Source organism: Nematostella vectensis, chromosome 14 (genome assembly GCF_932526225.1).
Source record: "Nematostella vectensis chromosome 14, jaNemVect1.1, whole genome shotgun sequence".
NCBI classification, from domain to species: domain Eukaryota; kingdom Metazoa; phylum Cnidaria; class Anthozoa; order Actiniaria; family Edwardsiidae; genus Nematostella; species Nematostella vectensis.
The window spans coordinates 2,534,894-2,555,630 of NC_064047.1; the positions used below are offsets into that span (position 1 = coordinate 2,534,894).

Consider the following 20,737-nt stretch of genomic DNA (forward strand, 5'->3'; position numbering starts at 1 on the left):
CCAGCGAGAAACCCTTGGAACTTGGAATAGAACAATGCAAAAACCTGTGAATACTTCATGATCTCGTTGGTATTTGCATTCGATTTCAAGAAATGATGATGATGATGATGATGATGATGATGATGATGATGATGATGATTGATTGATTGATTGATTATTAGTCATCTCGTAGCTAAGCCCGATTCTAAATAATATTATAAATAATGGTTAATTGATATTATATGATAATAATAAAGGTGTACCCTGCTAGCAGAGCTTTTTTCTGGTCTCTTTTTATCAGTTCACTTATCAGTTTCACGTCTCTGTTGTTAACAAACAAGAACGCAAAGAAGAACAGAGTCGCGACATGGATAATCGAACTGATAGAAACAGACGTAATACGTAGCGTGGGTTACTCGTTCATTAGAGCTAGCTAAAGTTACTTGTTTGTGATGAATTCGCCAAACCTAAAGGATTTGACGTGTCTGCCATGTCAAGCGCGTGTTCTCAATAAGAAACTATGAGCAGTGGCCTCTATGCAATCTTGCAGTTTTGATAAACTGGGTTTTGTGCCGTCAAACGAGATAAACCTACGACAGGCTGCGGTCTAACGATCTTCAAGGGTGGCTAGATTTGCCAGAGGACTCTAACCCCCCACCCTCCCCCCACAACAGCGGAATGTCCACTTCCGGTTCGTAATAGAAGAGCTAATTGTAGACAAAACTATATAGCATAAGAGAATAATGCGATAAAAAAGGCTTTCTAGATCAACCTGGTTTATCATGAATCTATAAGAAAAACATTTTTGTAGCTTAATTCGATAATAAAAGTCCCGTGGAGATGCTGCAATGGCGTAAAAAAATGTTTTGTTTTCGAATATTGGTAGTTCAGTGGCGCGCGCGAAGGCCAATAGTCGAAAACAAAACATTTCTGAATAAGCCCGAATGAGAGCCCCGGAGGAATGACTTCGAGATAAACAGACGGGGTGCTCGACCAACTTTAATTCTAAGGGATAGCACTAAGGGCAACAACAACATCTCTTAGCATTAAAAAAAACAAATATAGTTTCAGTTATCCTAAATTTTATTGCGGTCTTGAGATACTGCCTTAAAGCACACCTCTTTTCTATCGATTTTAAAGGCAGAATCGGAAAAATCCTCCTCCCCGGGCATGAAAAACTCCTAAAAGATAGCCGAATCGGAAAAATCCTAAAACACCCCCTAAGAGATAGCAGTTGCAGAATTTTATACCCCAAAAGACCCCCCACCCCTACCCCCTGGGGAGAGCCGGCTGCAGCTAAAGCAAGGCATTCAGGCGTTTACAATAACTACGGCGGCGACAACAAAAAGGCATCTCAAGTCAAATGCAGTTCTCGTTTCATTCCTTTCATTCATTTATCATTGACATTAAGTCATAGTTTAGTTGTCATGCTTCAATAACTTACGGGGTTTTGCCAGTTGGAGAACCAGTCCGACTCGCTCGTTCTCCTTAGTTGCGTTAGCTCAAACATATGGAATTTTATCGGTATATTCAATTTTAATTTGGAATCAAATCAGCTGCACCATACAAAAGTTAACCAAACAACCTTCTGAGATTTATGTGTAAGTATGTTTTGATGAAGTTGTTATGATAGTTAATTTTATACCAGACCGCTCACGCTACCAGCTTCAGGGTCATTCAATCATAGTTCTTCGAGGCGCGTTCTCATTTATCAGCATTTGCTCTTGTTTTAACGCTCAACCCACACAGAAATATTATATGTAGCATATAGATATTCCACATAAACTTTTTGTCTAGCATGCTTTTGACATATAAGTATGTCAAATATGTGTGGCATAACACCATAAGGAAGCCACAGGTAGCCCAGATGTACAACAGCCTATTGCACAGGTAGCCCAGGCAATGGTTTTGAAGCGTGTTCGTAGTAGGTTAAAGTAGTATTGAGAGTAGATTGAAGTAGTTTTTGTGAAGATTGGACTCCTTGACGGGGGGGACTGGGTAGTTTGAGTGAAACCCCCTTGGGGGCCGCGGCGGACCCCTCCGACCCCCCCAACCCCATCTTAGGTTTGGGAGCCCCCCAGCCCTATGCTGAAATTGCTTACGCTACTCACCTCAAGCAGACAATGTTTCACGTACATAAATAGTTAGGGCAATTGTTCATGTAGGCCGGGCGCGTTTCACGTACACGACTTTTTGGGGCAATTGTTCATGTAGGCCGGGCGCGTTTCACGTACACGACTTTTTGGGGCAATTGTTCATGTAGGCCGGGCACGTTTCACGTACACGACTTTTTGGGGCAATTGTTCATGTAGGCCGGGCACGTTTCACGTACACGACTTTTTGGGGCAATTGTTCATGTAGGCCGGGAACGTTCCACGTACACGACTTTTTGGGGCAATTGTTCATGTAGGCCGGGAACGTTTCACGTACACGACTTTTTGGGGCAATTGTTCATGTAGGCCGGGCACGTTTCACGTACACGACTTTTTGGGGCAATTGTTCATGTAGGCCGGGCACGTTTCACGTACACGACTTTTTGGGGCAGTTGTTCATGTAGGCCGGGCACGTTTCACGTACACGACTTTTTGGGGCAATTGCTAATGTAGGCCGGGGCCGTTCCGCTTACATAAGGTCGGGATAGATGGATAAATCTACGCAAGACCTACGGAGCGCGGAATAACAGTTTTTCGGCCGTAAATTCAAAGCCGCTGGCGTGACGTTTAAACCTGAGTTCTACTCGAACACCTCGCTCCCGAACTCCTCGCGAATTTCTCGCAGTCTCTTTTTCATCTTTTCGCGCGTCTCCAGGGAGGGCCCATTCTTGCTTTTTTTCTCACGCGGTGCGAGGCCGTGTCGAGCTCTGATAGCGGCCTTGAGCGCGTAGTATCTCTCTTGTTCCTGAAGTATTAGCCGAAACTCTTCGTCTGAGATATGCCCTTCCTGCAGAGCCTTAGAGACCAGCTCGCTGATCGAGTTTTTCTTACTCTCCGCTAAAACCATCGTGTCTTCGTGTTTAGCCACCTTGGTCGTAAGACCCCTAGAGACTATCCCTGCGCCTGCGCCCACGACACCGACCAGCCCAGCGACCCCTGCCAGCGGACCGCCGATCAGAACCCCTATCCCACTCAGAGAGACCCCCACCCCGGCGCTGGAAAGCGCCCCTGCGGCGATGCCGGATGCCACAGACACAGCATGGGTAACGACAAAGGCGCGCTTATACTTCTTCCGCACCTGTCGATGATGCGTTATCTCGTTGTCTAGGACCGCCTGAGTGTCACATATTTCCTGGAGTCGGAAGCTTTGCACATCGCCGCCGATGCTTGCCGGAGCGGTAGGCGTCATGTGTGTTTGCGGGCAAATCGGGGGGCAGACGCTGGGAAGCGAGGTGTATATGGCACCGCTGCTAACGTCGCTGTTTGCCATGCTTGTTATGTCGGACCTAGGTTAGCTCTAATACGAGGCGAACAGGCTTGCCCTTAAAGTCCACCCGTCTACCGCGGTCATCCCTGATCCATATTTGGATACTCGAGACATACTCAGAGGAAGATGCTGCGACACAAACGGGGATGTCGGGCCCATAGACGACTTTCTCGTGAAGCCTCCCGCGGGTTTCAAGGCAAGCGAGAACGTTTGAAGGCTCGTCTAAGGCGAGGCATTGCGTGCGGTCTACGATATCGCAGAAGATGTAGAGGGCCTCTATGTTCGGCAAAGCCACCCTAAGTGGGGGCCCTCCCACGGGCAGTACGAGGCCCCGCCCATCCAACTGATCGTCTTTAGCCTCTAGGCCAAATAGTGCGCAAAGCTCGGCATTCAGGAACGCAACGCCTTTGGACACGAGCGCGATCTTCCCGGTGAGGGGATCCAGCTTCGCGGTCAGAATCTTGCTTTCAGCGCGGTTGATCGTTTCCACGATGGACTCGGCCGTGTGGTGCCCGGCTGGCAGAGTAGCGATGGGCGGGAGGGAGGGTATAGTCGTTATCTGATGCTCCCGCTCGAGATTATACCAGCTGTTGAACAGCGAGCACTGCCGGAGCGCAACGAAGCGTGGGCGCCTTATCGGCTGCTCGAAGAAGAGCGTCAGTTCGCCTCCGGTGAACACAGCATGTAGGACCACCATTGTGTTGAACATAGCCCGCCTTCGTGTTTAATAGGGCTGAGCATGGATTGGGAAGGCTGGCGGATGCTGAACGAGGAGGCGATTCCCCGAAGGGAGGAGGAGGAGACGAAGAAGGCGGCAGTTGCGGCGGGAGCCTCTATAGCCGAACATATCAAACACGGTCTCTGACCCTCGCGCAAAAGCTGCTCTACGCCGTGCTCGCGACCCCCGTGGAGAGCACGGCCTCAGACATCACCCCACTACTCACGCAGCTGGAGATACACGTGGCTGAGGACAAATCATTCACGACTAGGGTCCGAGACATATTCAAAGAGACAGTAGTCACGCACAAGTCCGCCAAGGAGTCTCGCCGGTGGCTATTGGAGCCTTCCTATGGGTACTGGCCACAGCAACTCAACTTTGCGGTCTGGTGCGCAACCGCCGGATGTGAGGTGTCCCTAGTCGACCCCGCTTCCGCCACGCTCCCCTCTGTCATCAGGGGATTTCTAAGGTTTCACGTCTACTTTACCACCCGGAGGATACTCTACGAGCTTGGCGCCCCCCCTGCCTGGCGACAGCCCGTTCACGCAAAAAGGTAACCCCTACAAGAAGGCCGCTTTCGAGCGTCTATGTATAGAGTTCGGTTTGTCGCGTAAGCCGGACTTCCGATGGAAAGGCGGGCGGAACCACGGGCTAGGCGATGTGTTTGTGTTCTACCCGGGGGAGGGGTATCGCAACGTGCACGTGATTCGTGGCTACGACACGGCGGCGGACGAGTACCCGAGCCACCTCAATCTGTTTAGCGACGAAGGTGGGACGTACAATAGTGGGAAACAGGTGGGTTACATACGCAACGACGACCACGGGGGCGTGCAATATAGCTGGTTTGCGCCTCCCAAAGGTGAGGGGCTGACAAAAGCAGGGCTAGGAAGACTCGATCGCTCGGTCGAGGCGTTCGTCTACACAGTGCTTGGCGCGCAGGTAAACGTCCGTTCCTCTATCGCGGGGGCCGGCGGGCCGGCCATGGAGGCGCAGGCGGAGTTCACGAAGCTGCTTGAAGACGCGATCATAGAAAACGACATCGCTCAAAGCGTGCAAAGGTACCAGTTAGCCGTGCAGGAGGCCAAGGTGAGGTTGAGTCTTGCGGTCGCACCAGGAGTGTGGCTAATGCCGAGCGATCTGGTGAAAAACACGCAAAGCGTCGTGGGTTACAACAATAAGCTGCAGAAAGCCACGGACTCCATGACGCTCGGCGCAAACGCGATCAACACCGAGACGAAGCCAGTCGGTGCTCATAACATGGCCGGTGGGCATCCTAGGGTGCAACACGTGACTGACGCTGGGATCGACCGCGTGCCGTCCCGGCGGCGAAGCAAGGATTCCGCCCCCGCGAAAGTGCACGCAGATGGCGCGGCCCCTGCCCCCTCTCCACATACCCACGCTGCGCATAGCATGACTGCCGCCTGAACGGGCGAAAAAAGTGACCACACCGCCCTCAAGGCGGGGTTGTCGGCACTCGCGGTGGCCGCGGCGTATTACTTGTTCCGATGACTGCTTTGCATTCGACGAACCAAGAACGCGGCTACGGCTAGAATGAGCACCCGCGCATTTTCGCCAAGGAATTTCACCGCTTCTCCTGCAGCCTTAAACACGAAGTTCGCGATGCTGCCTACTAGCCCGGGGAGAAGCTCGCCTAGCTTTTTCCCGATGGCCTTAAGCCCGTTACCGACCCCTCTGGCCACGGAGGAGAGCGACTTGCCGAGCGACGTCACAATGGCCGCGATCGTCGTCGCTACGGCAGGCCCGATGGCGGTGACGGTAAAGCCGTACTTTTGAAGATGGCTTTTATGCGCTCTCTAAGCGGCTTTTGGTTCTCGAGCTCTCGGTTTTCGCGTTCTAGTTCGTCAATCTCGGACAGCCTCTCCTCGTTGCGCTCACGGGCCTCTTGGCGGCTACTCTCTGACGTGTTAGGGTCGTCGATGGTCTCCCTGTCTGTGGCTACCACCCCTTGCAGCTCTTGGACCCGTTCTGTGTTCTCCTGGAGGACCGCGTCTATCTCTGCCACGGACCCCATCGCCAGCCTGAAGCCTCTCAGCTTTGCAACGTCCTGTCGGACGCCCCCGTCCTCGTTGAACAGCTGTCTTGGTTTAGACCAACCTCCTTTGTCGACTTTGTCGAGGTTGCGAACCTGTATTAGCGTCTTTCCCCTCCGGTCTGACTGGAACCGTATCAGATTCTCGTTAAGGTCTGGGTATTCCTCCCTGAGGGACTGGAGACCACGTCTTGTCGCTGCACCCTCTGTGACGAGGTTTCAGCGCTTGCCGTTCGGGCGGTTTGCGTTGCTCTTCGCGTAGCCATGCTATGCGCAGCATGCGTACGCGACGACGTGCTCGTCATTGGGATCGACTCCCCACCGTCGGGGTCAAACGGGATAAGGGGCGTCGTCTCGTTGTCCCCCGCTCCGCGATCGGCGGACGCACCCGGCAAGGTATCGTCAATGTCAACGTCAACATCACCCATGATGCGTGCGCATAACTTTTGCTACGCCATATTAGACATGTCTAACAGTCCGCACCATAGCCACGCGGCTTCGTACTTCATGTATATATATAGTATATGTGTGTACACACATACGATGTCAGTCAGCGATAAACTTGACCCCCAACGAACACCCAGAACTCCTCTGGGGTTGAAAGACGAGAGAACTGTTCACCGGGTCACTCTCAACCCGTCGACGGCCTCCCCAGGCGAGACGCTATATGTGGCGGTCCCAAAGCTATCGGAAGGTGTCACGCTCGTGCCTGGCTCCTTGAGGGTCGGTCTTGATCTCTCCATCTCAGGCCATGCAAATAATACCGTCGTGAACAACGTCGGCCGAAATCTCGTGAGCCGCCTGAAAATCACGTTTGCAGGAGAAACGCTCCAGGACACCAACCGCTACGACGTCTTCAAGACGTATGAGGAGCTTTACCTGTCCAAGGTCGAGAGAGAGGACCGCCTAGAGCAGGGCATACAGTCAGAAAACATGCGCAAGCTTCGCTCCAAGGCTGGCGATAAAGCGACTAGTAACGCCAAGGGGAACGCTCTAAACGCCGCCCACGGGGCGAGGTACACCATCCTGCTAGACCATTCTCTGCTGACGGACCACGGCGTGCTGTACCCAAGGGCGCTCTCCGAGGCGCTGCTTTTCGAGATCACGTTCGCAACAGTTGACCAGATAGTAGTCGGGAGCGATGCTACCAAATTATCCTATGGCATCAAAAAAACTAGAGCTGGAATACGAAAGCCTGAGGGACGACAATCTCACCCGGTCTGCAGCCGCCGCCTACCAAAACGGCACAACGTTCTTCTACGAGCAAGTGAACCTTCACAAGACCTTCGTGATTAGCAAAGGGACGGACAGCATAATCAACGAGAGTGTCAACCTGCCGCGAAGGTCTATGAGTGGTCTGTTGCTCCTCTTTGTGGAGCCATACGCAGCAAGGGCTCGCGACTCTGAGAAGTTCGTGTACCCCGACATCAAGAGCGTTCGCATTACAATCGACGGCGTGCCAAACAGGGTCTTCAGCCAGGGGCTGCGCCCCACGGATTTCTGAAGGGAGGCGAAAAGGCGGTTCGTCCGCCCCTCCCGGGGGGCACAGCGGAGCGCCTGCCGCCCCGGCAATCGGCCCCAAGTCGCTCTATGGAGATAACAAGTTTGCTCTGTGGATCGACCTTCGAACGACGGACGACAGTCAGTGTTATCCATGGGGGTGGTCTCCGATTGGTCAATACCCGCGACGGTGTGCACCTCGACTCGAGATAAAACGCACGGCAAGCGGCACGGGTACCGTAAACTGTCACGTGTTTGTGGTGGCCGACGCCCAAATGAACCTTATGAACGGACAGCTAGAGTCCATACAATACTGAGCACAGACAGTTTCTGCGCGAAGCGGTATGGACCCGAAAAACATCCCATTTAACGCTCTCATCGTGGGCCCGACGTCATGCGGGAAGACCCAATTCGTAGTGGACCGGCTGCGCGGCCCTTTCCGGGGCAAGTTTGACTACATCGTACTCGTGTGCCCTACCTTTGTCTACAACAAAACATACGACGGCTTCGGCGAGGGCGACAATCGTCTATTTGTCATCGCACCTGAGGCGGGTCAGATCGACATACTGCTGAGGTTTGTCTCCGCTCTCTTCGAAGGCACTAATACGCTAATCATAATCGACGACTGTGCGGCCTCGAAAGACGTAAAGAGGCGCTCTGACCAGCTCGTCAACTTGGCGTTCAGCGCGCGCCACGTGGGTATCAGCGTGTGGGTGATCACGCAGCAGCTCACCAGCATCACGAAGCCGTTCCGCGAGAACATCGCGGCCTTGGTGGTCTTCTATACCCCGAGCAAGGCGGACATGAAAGATATCCTGCATGACTACGGCGCGGAGCTCTCAGAAGAAAAGATGAAAGAGTACACGAAGGCCCTCAAGACGAAAAGGTTCTCGAAGTTAGAGTTTTGCTTGCGTCACCCTTATACCATCGCCCTAGTTGAACGGTAATCACCGCCCTAGGGCAGAAAGCGTACGTACGTACATATACGTACGTATACACACGTGTTGCACCTTAGCCACGGCATGATGAGCGACGAATACTTTGCGAGTCTTCTTCAGGGGGGCGCCGCCGGCCTCCCGGCCGTCGAGTCGTTGGACTGCTCGGCGCATCCTGCCGGAACGGCAACCGGAGGTGAGCAAACTGAGATAGCAGACGCGAGAGAAAAACTCGTGATTCTCGTAGCCTCGGGGAAGTCGAGAGAAATGGTAGGCAAGGCCCTGACTCACGACGACGTCAAGCGCATGAGAGCCGAGGAGGTGAGGAAGTACGAGAGGCGATACGAGACCGCTCTAGCCAGCCGGACTACAGACGCCCTGGCAGACAGCTTTCTGAAGCTTACGACCAAGCTAGTAGGCATGGCGCTGCCGATAGACAGTGTGGTCGATCTTCACAATGACCTAGTGTCCGACTACATCATCAACAATGAGCTCCGCACATTGTGCGGAAGCCTGTCTCTACGCTGCGGTCGTTTGATGGCTTTAGCCGTCGGGGCGTTACACGTAGCACGTCATGTGAACACCGCCGGAACGGCAAACGCTGACACGCGGTGTCATCACGAGGTAGCAGCCGCGGACTCACCAGTTGTTTGCCTGCCGGAACGGCACACGGACAGTGGAGAGTCTGCCATCCCAGAGTAGACGTTCATTTGAAAGTTTGCCACTTCTTCAGCAACCATGTAGTTGACACCGCGTGTCAACACAAATGGAGGAACCTCAAGGAAGTACCAGTGCCCAGCCTGCCGGAACGTCAGCGGAACCTGACAAACAAGCTGCTGATGAGCATCATCAAGAACCTGCACGTACGCCTTCGGCGTTGGCGGAGAGAATCACGAGCCCCGAACCACCCGCGACCCGACCTAAACACCCTGGACGAGTCGAAGCCGGAAGGCGCTTGGCAAAGTGGAACCGAATTAACAGAGCGAAGAAAGAGACACTTCGTGTCGTGCAGTCGCCGGTGGCCCCGGGGCCGAGAAAGCCGCAGGGACGCGAGGGCTTGCGCGCCGACGATGCCTTCGGCATCACACACACACCAGTCCCGGAAAGCAACTCTGCCTGGTCGGCTAGCTCGGTTATCGGGGTCGCTGGTCTTCTAGTGTCATTGTTCGGCCTCTACACACGTAGGCGGGAGCTAGCTGCCGCGTTCACTCGCACACCGGCTGTTAACCAGCGAGCTACCGATCCGCATGCTACCGAAGGTACCGACGACGTGACTCCGCCCGCAAGGCCGCCGCTGGCGGCCGCACACAGACCGGGCTCGCGTTCCGGCGACAGCGCTTCGCGCTCCCGGACAATGCAAATCTCGGCTGTTATCCATGGAGCAAGCAGACATTTAGACACGAGGGCCCCACCCATATCCGCACGTCCGTGTATCATACGCGTGTACGCATATATAATGTCGACGACGCAGCAGAGCAAGATTTCAAAGACCATCACCAACGCCGCAGTCATAACCGGCCTCGTCGCCGGTATCGGCTGGGTTGGGCGCAAGGTCTTACGCGAGGACTTCACCAAAGACCTCTCCGCGAACGCCATGAACTACGCAAAAATGACTGCCGCCGTTGCAGGTGCTGTCTCTTTGAAGGGTTACCTTGAGGACCAGAAGATCCTGCCCATGTAGTAGTGTACTGTGGCGTACGTAGGCCGCGTATTAGACTCGTGCGTGCTTTGCACAGTTCATGCGCATGCGCCGCCGAAGGTGTACACACAGCACGTGAAGTGTGCGCACGTGAAGTGTGCTTCGCACAAACATGGCCTCTATCGCGATTTTGGTTAGCGGCGCCGTCCTAAACGCGACTGCATTCGTTGGCGGCAACTACCTCGCAAAGTTCTTGTCGAACGATGAGAGCCCTGCCTTAGCTGAGAAGGAGAGGCACGACAAGGCCCTAGAGAAATACCAACAAGACTATGGACGCTACCAACAGCGGCGACAAAAAATCCCCGATTGGCAAACTCAAAGTCGCGAGAGAGGGCCCCTCGCAAAGCAGAACTTCACCGACACCGACTACGCGCTCAAACTCTACAACCAGACCCGGAAACAATCCCTGGAGTCGATGCGGGCCCCCGAGCTTTCCGACTACTACATCCCCAGCAAAACGCAGAAGAACGCCGAGTTGGCGTATATTGGCGCCGGCGCTCTCGCCATCGGCTACGCAGCTAGCCGCTTGCTGTGATGCAGCTGCCGTTGAAACGTGTTTCTGCGCTGCGTCTAGGCGGCCTTTTTTCATGCTGCGCGTATACGCATGCGTATACGTATAAGATGATTGCAGACCGAGTTCGCGCAGCAGTGGGTGTGCACGTACGCCGAAGGCGTAGAAGACGGCAAACGCCTGTTGGAGACTGATACATGCGTTGCAACGCGTTGCAATGCATCGCAATACACACGTAATGGCCCTGCGGAACGGCAAGCGCATGTCCGACGAAGAACTCGATGCGTTCCTTCGTCCTGTATACTACGCCAGAGGTGGCTACCAGGGAGTGACCGCTCTGCATGCCAAACTTCCCAAGGGCTCAGCCTCCATAGATCGAGTGCGCAAGTGGGTAAGCTCGCAGCCCGTCGGGGGCTACACACAGACACCCCCTCCTCCGACTACCTACGCCCATTTCTCGGAGCAAACCGTATCCACCAGTCGGACCTGCTATTCTTGCCAACCGACCGCGGGTACAAGTATGCCCTGACTGTCATTGACGTTGCTTTACGATATAAAGCCGCCCGCCCACTGAGGACTAAGAGCGCGGCCGTCGTCTCCCACAAACTCGCTGGCATCTATGCAGAGGGACCTCTCACATGGCCTAAAGTCCTCATGGTTGATGACGGCACGGAGTTCAAGGGTGCTATCACAAAGCTCCTAACAGACCACGGGGTGGAGGTCCGACGGGCTGAGCCAGGGCACCACAGGAGCCAAGCTTTCGCCAAGTCTTTCCATCGCTGGCTGGCACAGCGCCTTTTTCGTGCGCAGAACTCGAAGGAGCTTGCATCCGGCAAGACAAACCGCGAGTGGGATACTGCTTTGCCAATCGTCATCTCGGACATAAACGCAACGAAGACTCGCATGACTGGCTTTGCGCCTAAGGACGCCATAAAGCTGAGGCGCGTGCCTCTCAAAGCCGAAAAGCCTCCCTTAGAGGTCCCCTTAGAGGTCGGAACGGAGGTGTACATCGCGGTAAACGAGGAAGACCTTCAGGACAAGGGCCGACGGCGAACGACGGACCCGTGGTGGACAAGCAAGGCATACCCAATACTAAAGAGGGTCATGGAGCCCGGACAGCCAGTGTTGTATTACACGGCGTACTCTAAGCACGGCTTCACGCGTTCGCAGTTGCGTAGCGTGACGCTAGCGTGACAAAACAGATCAAAAAAATCTCCTGATCGCGCTAGCGTCACCCTAGCGTCACGCTAGCGTGATCAGCGCTTGTGCCTTCTATTGCAGCTAAAGCACGTGAGTCTGACATTCCACTTGTAGTGACCCTAACTGTCGTCCAGCCGGTCGATACTGATGCATTGCGGATGATGCTTAGTGTACCCCTGAAGCAGAAGCTGGGTGCCACAGACCGTGCACTTCTTTTCCGCGTCAGCAATCATGCCGAGTACGTGGTCTACCGTCAGAACGTGGTGTGGTTCCGTGTACTTTGTGCGACCCTTTTGCCTGTCGTCTATAGCGTATCGCTTGATTCGCGCTATAATGAGCTCTTCACTGGGCGAAGCCTGCAGTCCTGTGGGAACCAAGGCATCGGGGGTGTCATCGTGGGGGATCACGCGGACTATCTGGTCGGCGCGCCGCACGCGGGAGATGCCGGTGTATACAGCATTCGTGATCCAGCCCTCTAAGCTGTGGTCTATGATAAACAAACGTCTTGGAGTCTGGATAGTCTTGCCCTGCACCCCGTGGACTGTCCCCCAGCCCGCGTATTTCCACCTGAGGGGAAGCCCGTTAAGGACCGCGTCGAGAGGAACCTCGACTACCGTGCCTTTGTACGCGTCGACCTTCTCACCCCTTTTGCCTGGCACGGGCACCGGCCGCCCTTGCTTGCGATAACGATGCGCGACGCTGGGATCGGGGTCAAAGCGGATGGTTGCTGGCAATCGGGGGTAGTTTTTCCTGTGGTGCTCTACCAATCGCTGCTTAACAAGGGCCCCCATCTTGTTGGTCGAGCACACCCACATATCGCTTGGGTGGGCCTGCCCGATCGCCGCGTCGAACGCCACCCCATCCCACTCCTCTCGAAACACCTCAAGCTGTTGGGGATCTGGCTGACACCAACTCCGGCCCTTTATATCGTTGAGCCTGGAGGAGGGCGCGGCAGAGCCGCAGTCGCATGTACTGTACGGCTTTCCGCAGTCTTCACACAGGCAGCGGTAAGCGGATGTTCCCTTGTGCCCACGCCTTGAGCATATCGTGAGGCCCCTCTTTATCTCCCCAGGGCGGGACCTGTCAATAGTCGCCACAACACACTACCTGACACGGCCGCGTGGCGAGATACCCTAGGGTGACGCGTAACACTTTAGTCAGCACCTTACAGCACTCGTCAATGATGATTACTTCTGCGAGACGGTCGAGTTTGTGCCCCAGCTCGGAAGGTCTCCACTCCTCTATCGGCTTCTCCGCTGGTATGCAGAGGTAGTGGTGTAAGGTTTGAGCCTTCACCGAGAGGCGCGGGTTGTTGCGATGGTCGTGGGCGAGGTCGTTCTCGGGGGTGAGCACCACAGCGTTACGGCCACGGAACATGCTCACCGCCCACTCGGTCTTCCCCGATCCTCCCTGGCCGGCTAGATACATCCTTGCAGAGGTTGCGGCCACTAGATCGCACGGCAGACTCGGCGCAGTGTTTGGCTCCCTAGCCAAGCACCCCGACCTCTTCGGGCCCGAAGCCGCTTCGGGTCGCCACTCGTACCCAGGCTTCTTGTGGTGCCACTCTCCATACCTCGGATTTCGCTCCACGAGCTTCACACCACTGGGCACCGCCTTTGCGTATATGGCATCTGTGCACACTCGGAAGACGTTTTCGCGAGGGATCCGCCTCAACATGCGTCGCAACGCTATGTCTGTGTGCGCCAAGACGAAGGCCCTGATATGGTACCATTGTGAGCGCCGGACACCGTCTTTGTATTGGATCAGATGAGCCCCGTCGGCATGCTCGGGGTTAAGTAAGTGGTCGGTGCCCGCAAGGAGGTTTGTCAGATACGCAGCTTCTTCACGGTCGCGGACTACGATCGAGGACTCGTCGCCATGGCGAACGCACTTACATACGAAACGGACAGCGAGATCTCGACCCTCAGGGTACTGCGAGTCTTCGCCGCCGGGGCGGCACGCGATGGAGTGGGGGAACTTGATGGAGTCCTTTTTTCCGACGCTATACAACACCTCCCTCGCCGCGGCCATGACGAGGTCACCCGAGTCTAACAGGTCCTTGAGCTCTGGCGTGGTGATCCAGCCCTCGTTTTGCTCCAAGTGCTGCCCCACCCTCCCGGAAGTGTAGGGGTGGCAGGCCTCAGAGAACTCCCACTCGGTCAGCTGAATGGCCCCGGTTAGTTAAAGAACCTCGCTCAATGGCCGTCCCACAACATCCGCGATACGATACACGTTCGTAGGGAAGCCGTATTTCCGCACCAAATCAATGGCGTCCGAGGCGCCACCGGAGAGACTGTCCTCGCATCCTAGGTACGCCGCACGCATGTCGATGTGCGCATGAGGCTGCGCCCCTAAGTTTTCCTTGCTATTCCACACTTTGGACTCAACCTGCGCCGCTCGCCAGACGTCCCTGTATTTAAGAGGCGTTGGCCTGATGTTCTCTCTTTGGGTCCACTTCTTGAAGCGATACCCTATTGCACCGCCCATCGAGTGCGTAGCTGCGGTGTACTCTTGGTAGGCTGGGTGATCATCAGGGAGCCATTGAGGATCACATCCTGTCTCGTCTGTAAACGCCCTGTCGATAGCCGCTCCGTCCTGTCCCGATCGGTACAGTTTGCCTTCGTGCGTGACTATAACACGCCCACACAGCCAGATCCTCGTGCTTCTGGGGATCGCCCTGTTTATAAAGCGAATAAGCACCTCTTGCACTTTTGCCTCGCGCGTTTTTGTGGCGGCACTGGTAGCGCGAGGCGCTGCCTTCTCCTGACATAACGAACGAAGCTCCCCCTCAGTCTCGAAGTCTAGGCCGTGGACGCTCGCGATCGCAGGTGGTTCAGTCGGAAGCTCCGCCCAGGCGTGGTTATTGTGGCAAGGGATGCGGATTTGTGTGTACCCCCTCTTGTACTTCCCCGAGTCCCACATAACGTTGCCCAGGGCGTCCACGGCTACCAGCATTATCTCGAGCTTGTTTTCCATCTCAAAGAGGTCTTCTTTGGTGCATCCCGTAGTGGCCAGCTTCTTGTAAAATCGCTCGAGGATCTTGCCTCGTGCCTTGGTCAGACCAAGGGAGCGCGAGGTGCCGAGGTTCCTCAAGAAGTCGGCAACATAGCTCACAACACAGTTAGCGAAGGCGTCACCCCCCTCTCGCTCAAACATTGGCCCAGGCTCCCCATTTTGCTCAGGTAAAGGGCGAAGCTCGTATCTCACGTAGACGGGGTACTCTCGTCCTTTCTCCCAAATACCCGCATCGATGCCTTCCAGGGCGCCGACTGCGATTTGGTCCCCTCTTTTGACTAACGACCCACCAATCTTGTGCTCCGAGCGCCCTTCCTCCTCAGTGATTGGCGCCAATGGCTCTGCGGGGGCCTCATCAACGACCGTGAAGAGTCCGTAACGCCGGTCGGGGTCTACCATCTCGAGCACCAGCGAAAGCACTGCGTTCCCCCGCAGAGACTGTCGCTCGTGCGAGACCCACCACACCGAGCCGTCGTCATTAATATCAGGCCCCCGCATAACCGGCGTTAGAGCAATGACACCTGTTCCACCAAGATCTCGTATCTCCTGGTAAACACCGGCGCTTATGTCTTGGCCCCGAAGAGTGGCATCCTTTCTTGGGAACCGAAGATGGGCGCCGCCGACGAAGAGAGAATAGTACTCCTCGGGAGTCTAAACTCTCCGGGCCCTCTATATAAGCGTCCATGTTTGGGTATACCCTGTGACACCCAGTCTCCGACTGCCCGTATCACAACCGGCGGGACGAGTGTTCGGGTATGACCTGTGCCACCCAGGCTCTAATTGCCCGTACCACAGCCGGCGGGACGAGCGTTTGGGTATGCCTTGTGCCACCCAGTATCAATTGCCCGTACCGCGGGCTGCGATGTCAAACAGGACGAGTGCGAACCATTTCCGAGCGCGCCTCTCGACGCCACGCATCCTCTGCCCTTCACGATTCGCTCCGCAAGGGCGGCACAACCGCGTCTCCGACCGAGTCCCTATGCCGCAGATCCTGCACGGCACGGGGAGGGGGATGCCCTTACGGAGCCTTTGGAGGTGCACCTTGCAGTAGGTGTCCATGCACCTCCGGCCGCACGTGTTTGTGTGGCCGACCTTTAGCCACCCGCAATAATCCTTTCCGCACCTCATCCTTCGAACGCTCGGTATACCACAGGACAGACGGATGTCTAATTGCAAGTCCTCGGCCGAAAAACGGTTATTCCGCGCTCCGTAGGTTTTGCATAGATTTATCCATCTACCCCGACCTTATGTACGCGGAACGGGCCCGGCCTACATTAGCAATTGCCAATTATTTATGTACGTGAAACGTGCCCGGCCTACATGTACAATTGCCTCAAAAAGTCGTGTACGTGAAACGTGCCCGGCCTCATTGGCAGTCCGTCGAGGCGACGATGACTGTTCTATTGTGTTGGTCCTTTGATCTTAACTCTCCATGCTGGACGATCCCGAGCAGTGGTTTGCCAAGAGTTTGAGCTTATATCCCTCCACTTCAGGTTCCTCTTTACCACATCTTTGAACCTGAGTCTAGGCCGACCCTGATTCCTGGTCCCTGTCGTGAGCTGAGAGTAGAGCAGCTGCCTAGGCAATCTGTCAGTGTCCATGCGGTGAACATGCCCAGTCCATCTGAGATTTTTCTCAATGAGTGTGTCAGCCATTGACCGTAATCGTGTACGTGAAACGTGCCCGGCCTACATGAACAATTGCCCCAAAAAGTCGTGTACGTGAAACGTGCCCGGCCTACATGAACAATTGCCCCAAAAAGTCGTGTACGTGAAACGCGCCGGGCCTACATGAACAACTGCCCCAAAAAGTCGTGTACGTGAAACGCGCCGGGCCTACATGAACAATTGCCCTAACTATTTATGTACGTGAAACATTATCTGCTTGAAGTGAGTAGCGTAAGCAATTTCAGCATAGGGCTGGGGGGCTCGGAGGGGCGCGGCGCGCCTCCCAAACCTAAGATGGGGTTGGGGGGGGGGGGGGGGGGGGTCGGAGGGGCCCGCCGCGGCCCCCAAGGGGGTTTCACTTAAACTACCCAGTCCCCCCCTTGACCGACGCCGTTGGACAATAGTTACGCTCAGCTGAACAAGGAGCAAAGCAACTATTTAAATTAGCCTGCGAGGTGGAAAGTCTGCGAGGCTGTCACTGGCGCATAGTAATCTGTTATATAAATTAAACAAAAATAAGAGATAAAAGATTACTTACCTTGCTCCGAAAACTGATAGTTCTTAATTTTAGACCGCGAAAAAGTATAAAATCCGTATCGAATGCGCCGGTGACAGCCTTCCAGACTCGATCCACTTATTTTACCTCTAAGAAGAACAGCCGATTCCAAGCTACGAACAAGCTTCAAAACCATTTGGGCTACCTGTGAGGAAGTATGCAAAGATTTGGATGCAAAGAATGTAGTGTGCAAAGAAATTGGCCTTTTGACACATGTCTGGCATTATATACACCTATTTCAAAATATGTTGTCAGTGCAAATGGCGACTGCCAGTTGTCGAATGGCAGTTCTAAGATCGAAAAACGTCAAAATTTTACTAAATGCAGGAAAATGTGGATAATTGCTGCGATTATATTACTCTTCACTTTTATTCTTACAAATAATTCAGGGGTGGATCCAGCTTTTCGCTAAAGGGGGGGGGATTGGCTGATGAGTGACAAAGGGGGGAGGAGATAATTTTGTTTATGTTACATATGACTTTCTGGCAGCTTTAAACCCTCCCCCTAGATCCGCTACTGTAATTATACCCATAAGCAGTGATTGGTCTTAGAACTGCCATATTCCAATTGCCATTCGCTATTTGCACTGACAACGTTTATTTAAATAGGTGTATGTGAAATATATGTGAAAAGATCATGTGACATATAGTGGAGAAAAGAAGCAATATTCAATTTAACAGTTATTCAGCATTCAACCCCTTGTTTGACTGTATTCAATCACAATTGTTCAACTTTCAACCACTTCATTCAGTAGGGTGTGCATTTGCTTCTTTGAAAACACACACGTCGATTGATAAACCGGGCATATTTAATAGCCCCTGTGCACACTGCTAAGAATACATAAAAGTTTCTGATTGGATATTGCTGCGCTGTCGGAACCATGAATAGTCCAGTTTCGAGTTCCGTTGTGCCTGCTGGTCATAGGCACAGAGGACGCAGAAATACAGTGCAAGCCTCGGTTTGAATTGAATCGATTGCAAATACCAGCGGGATCATGAAGTATTCACAGGTTTTTTGCATTGTTTTATTCCAAGTTCAAGAGGATTCTCGCTGGTATGCGCATGAAATTTGCCTCAAGTCGAGGCTTACACTGTATTTACGCATCCTTAGTCTGTAAGTCCAGCGGTCATAGATCCGAGAACCAGGTCCACGACCAGGACGAGTTTTAGCTCGCGCGTTGTGTGCGCATGCGCAGATGGCCTGTCACGGTCACGCTACTGTCAAAACTGGTCGCCCTCGAGTGGGCGACGACAAGTTTACACAGCAAAGTGGTACTCACGGGACCAGTTTGTTCAAGGTATGTTTTTTATTTTTGCAAATCATTCTGTTTATCAAAAGTCTAAAGGAAATATTGACAGTGTTGTTTAAGGTAAATGTGATAAAGAATTCAAGCAACTCTGTAAAAAGAAGATGCATCTATCGTTTTTTGAGATACAAATAAAGCGGCTAAAACTTCGCGGTCTTCCCTTTGTTGCTTTTCTCGTATTGTTTTGATTCTTCATTTACGATAAAATTTGCATAATTCAGTTACCCTAACGATCATTTTCAGAAAATATATATTCGGAGGGCTAACTAAGGGCTGAAAGTTTCGCTTAAGTTTTTTTCACGCCCACATTTTTCGTTTTTATTGTTCCGAACATGTTTGATAACAGTGAGCATTTGCCACCGTAACACTGCAATGTAAACAAACTTCATCTTTTTGACTATAAGCCTAAGTACTCGTAATTTTCTGTAATTGACTAAATTCAGACGCTTAATAGACTCAATCTTCATTTTTCCTACAGTACAAAATGTCTGAGGATAAAAAAAAGTGGCGGAAAAAAGAGAGCTCTTTATATGGAAATTTGACAGCGATGTCTCACTTCTGGAAGAGGTTATTGCGGAGGAGCCTCACAAGCATCCTTACGTATCAAAAGAGAGAGGACAGAAGTGGGACAAAATCGCCCTCAATTTAAAAGAAAACCATGGGTGTAAGGTCACTCAAAGGTCGATGAGAAAGAGGTTTAATAGTCTGCATGAAGACTTTTTAAAAAAAGAGAAGAAAGACAGTGGGGTAGAGGTGATGTACGATGAAAAGCACCAGATGCTTACAGACTACAACGAGCTTATAGAGGACTGGGAAAGGGAAAGGAAAGAGAGGGTGGATGACGAGAAGGTTATGGCAGAAAATATGAGGAAGAAGGCAACAGAGAGATTAAGTGCAACCAAGAAGAGAAAAGAGAGTGGCGAAGGCAAGGGCGAAGAAGACCAGCCAAAGAGAAAGACACAGCGAAGTTTGGTGCAATTAATGGAGCAGAGCATAGAAGTACGTAGTCAGGAAAGAGCAAGAGAGCTGGAACTCAGAGAAAATGAATTAAAGCAACAGCAGCAATTCCATGGCTTCCTGCTCCAGCAGCAACAACAGGCACAGCAGATGCAACAGCAACAACAAGCAATGAATATGGCCATGATGAATGTCCTAACAGAGATGCTGAATGCTGTTAAAAATGCAAGGACCTACTATTTTTAACAGCATCTCTGCAATAATGTCATGTTTTTTTAATGTTTCTTTTATAAATTTTATTGATAGTCAATTGCTGACATTTTATAGCAGAGTTCAAGTACTTCTCTATTGAACACTTCAGCAATCTGCTTGGTGCCAAACTCTTTATAGAGTAGATTCTTTGGAAAATAAAGTAAAATCATATTTTCTACAAAGTGGGCTACATTTATTATTCATGGGTCAAAGTTGTGTTTGTTCAACAATAGACAACAAAAGCAGTCAAATTCCAGGTGGCATCTGTTCCCAGGAAAAATCCACACCTCCTCAACAGAAAAGGCTTTAGAAAATACAGGGGAGGGGGGGGGGACAGAATAATCAATTAAACCCATTCAAACTGTATATGTGACTTGCCTTTCTTCCATGTGAGGGATATGAATACATAATTTATGAAATCACTTAAAAGATGGATATAAGGCCAGATACTTTTCAAGATAGCCACCCTCTCGTGTAGTGCCCACTTCAGCTCTGGACATGGGATAGAGGTGAAAATACTTGCATACAGGTAGCATGTGGCCTGTACTCTATCATCTGAGGGTTTTGAGAGGCATGTATCAAGCAAGTATCAACTCTGTCACTTCACAAGAATCTAAAAGGGTTTTATTTTATAGAATACCTGTAGCAATCAAAAATCTATATACTAGAACGTTGACAACCCCCTGGCTAAGTTGTAATTTACTTTGAAAGAACTATAGGTCACCATTTTTTTTTGTTAGTCCTCCCAAGAAATATTCATGGAAGCCGAAAAGTTCACCACCTAAAGGGATTGATTTTCCTAGGTTGCCATCAAGGAAACAAAAGTTTCTTTTTATATGCAAACCTTTCAAAAGTTGCCAAATAAAGCCAATAGGTTTGGTACTTCCTAAGTAACCAGATTTTTTGCCACAAGTTGCTTGAAACACTAAAAGAATCTGTCTTAACAAGCCTCGTATAATTATGAATATAATT

At 52.4% G+C, this 20,737-nt stretch overlaps 1 protein-coding gene and 1 long non-coding RNA gene across 2 annotated transcripts; both read left to right on the forward strand.

Moving 5' to 3' along the window:
* The first annotated feature begins 18,385 nt into the window (after nt 1-18,385).
* On the forward strand, nt 18,386-19,276 carry LOC125559826. The gene is made up of 2 exons (XR_007306508.1): nt 18,386-18,547; nt 19,035-19,276. It is a non-coding gene; the product is annotated as an uncharacterized LOC125559826 (long non-coding RNA).
* A 19-nt stretch (nt 19,277-19,295) lies between these two features.
* Nucleotides 19,296-19,947, forward strand: LOC125559828 (cytoplasmic polyadenylation element-binding protein-like). Its single transcript, XM_048721736.1, has one exon. It carries the CDS (start codon nt 19,313-19,315, stop codon nt 19,757-19,759), a length of 447 nt encoding a protein of 148 aa, XP_048577693.1. The 5' UTR covers nt 19,296-19,312; the 3' UTR covers nt 19,760-19,947.
* The last annotated feature ends 790 nt before the right edge of the window (nt 19,948-20,737 follow it).

Bases quoted from the DNA above. Each gene is read 5' to 3' on its own strand.
- LOC125559828 (XM_048721736.1), top strand. From the start codon at position 19,313: ATGTACGATGAAAAGCACCAGATGCTTACAGACTACAACGAGCTTATA.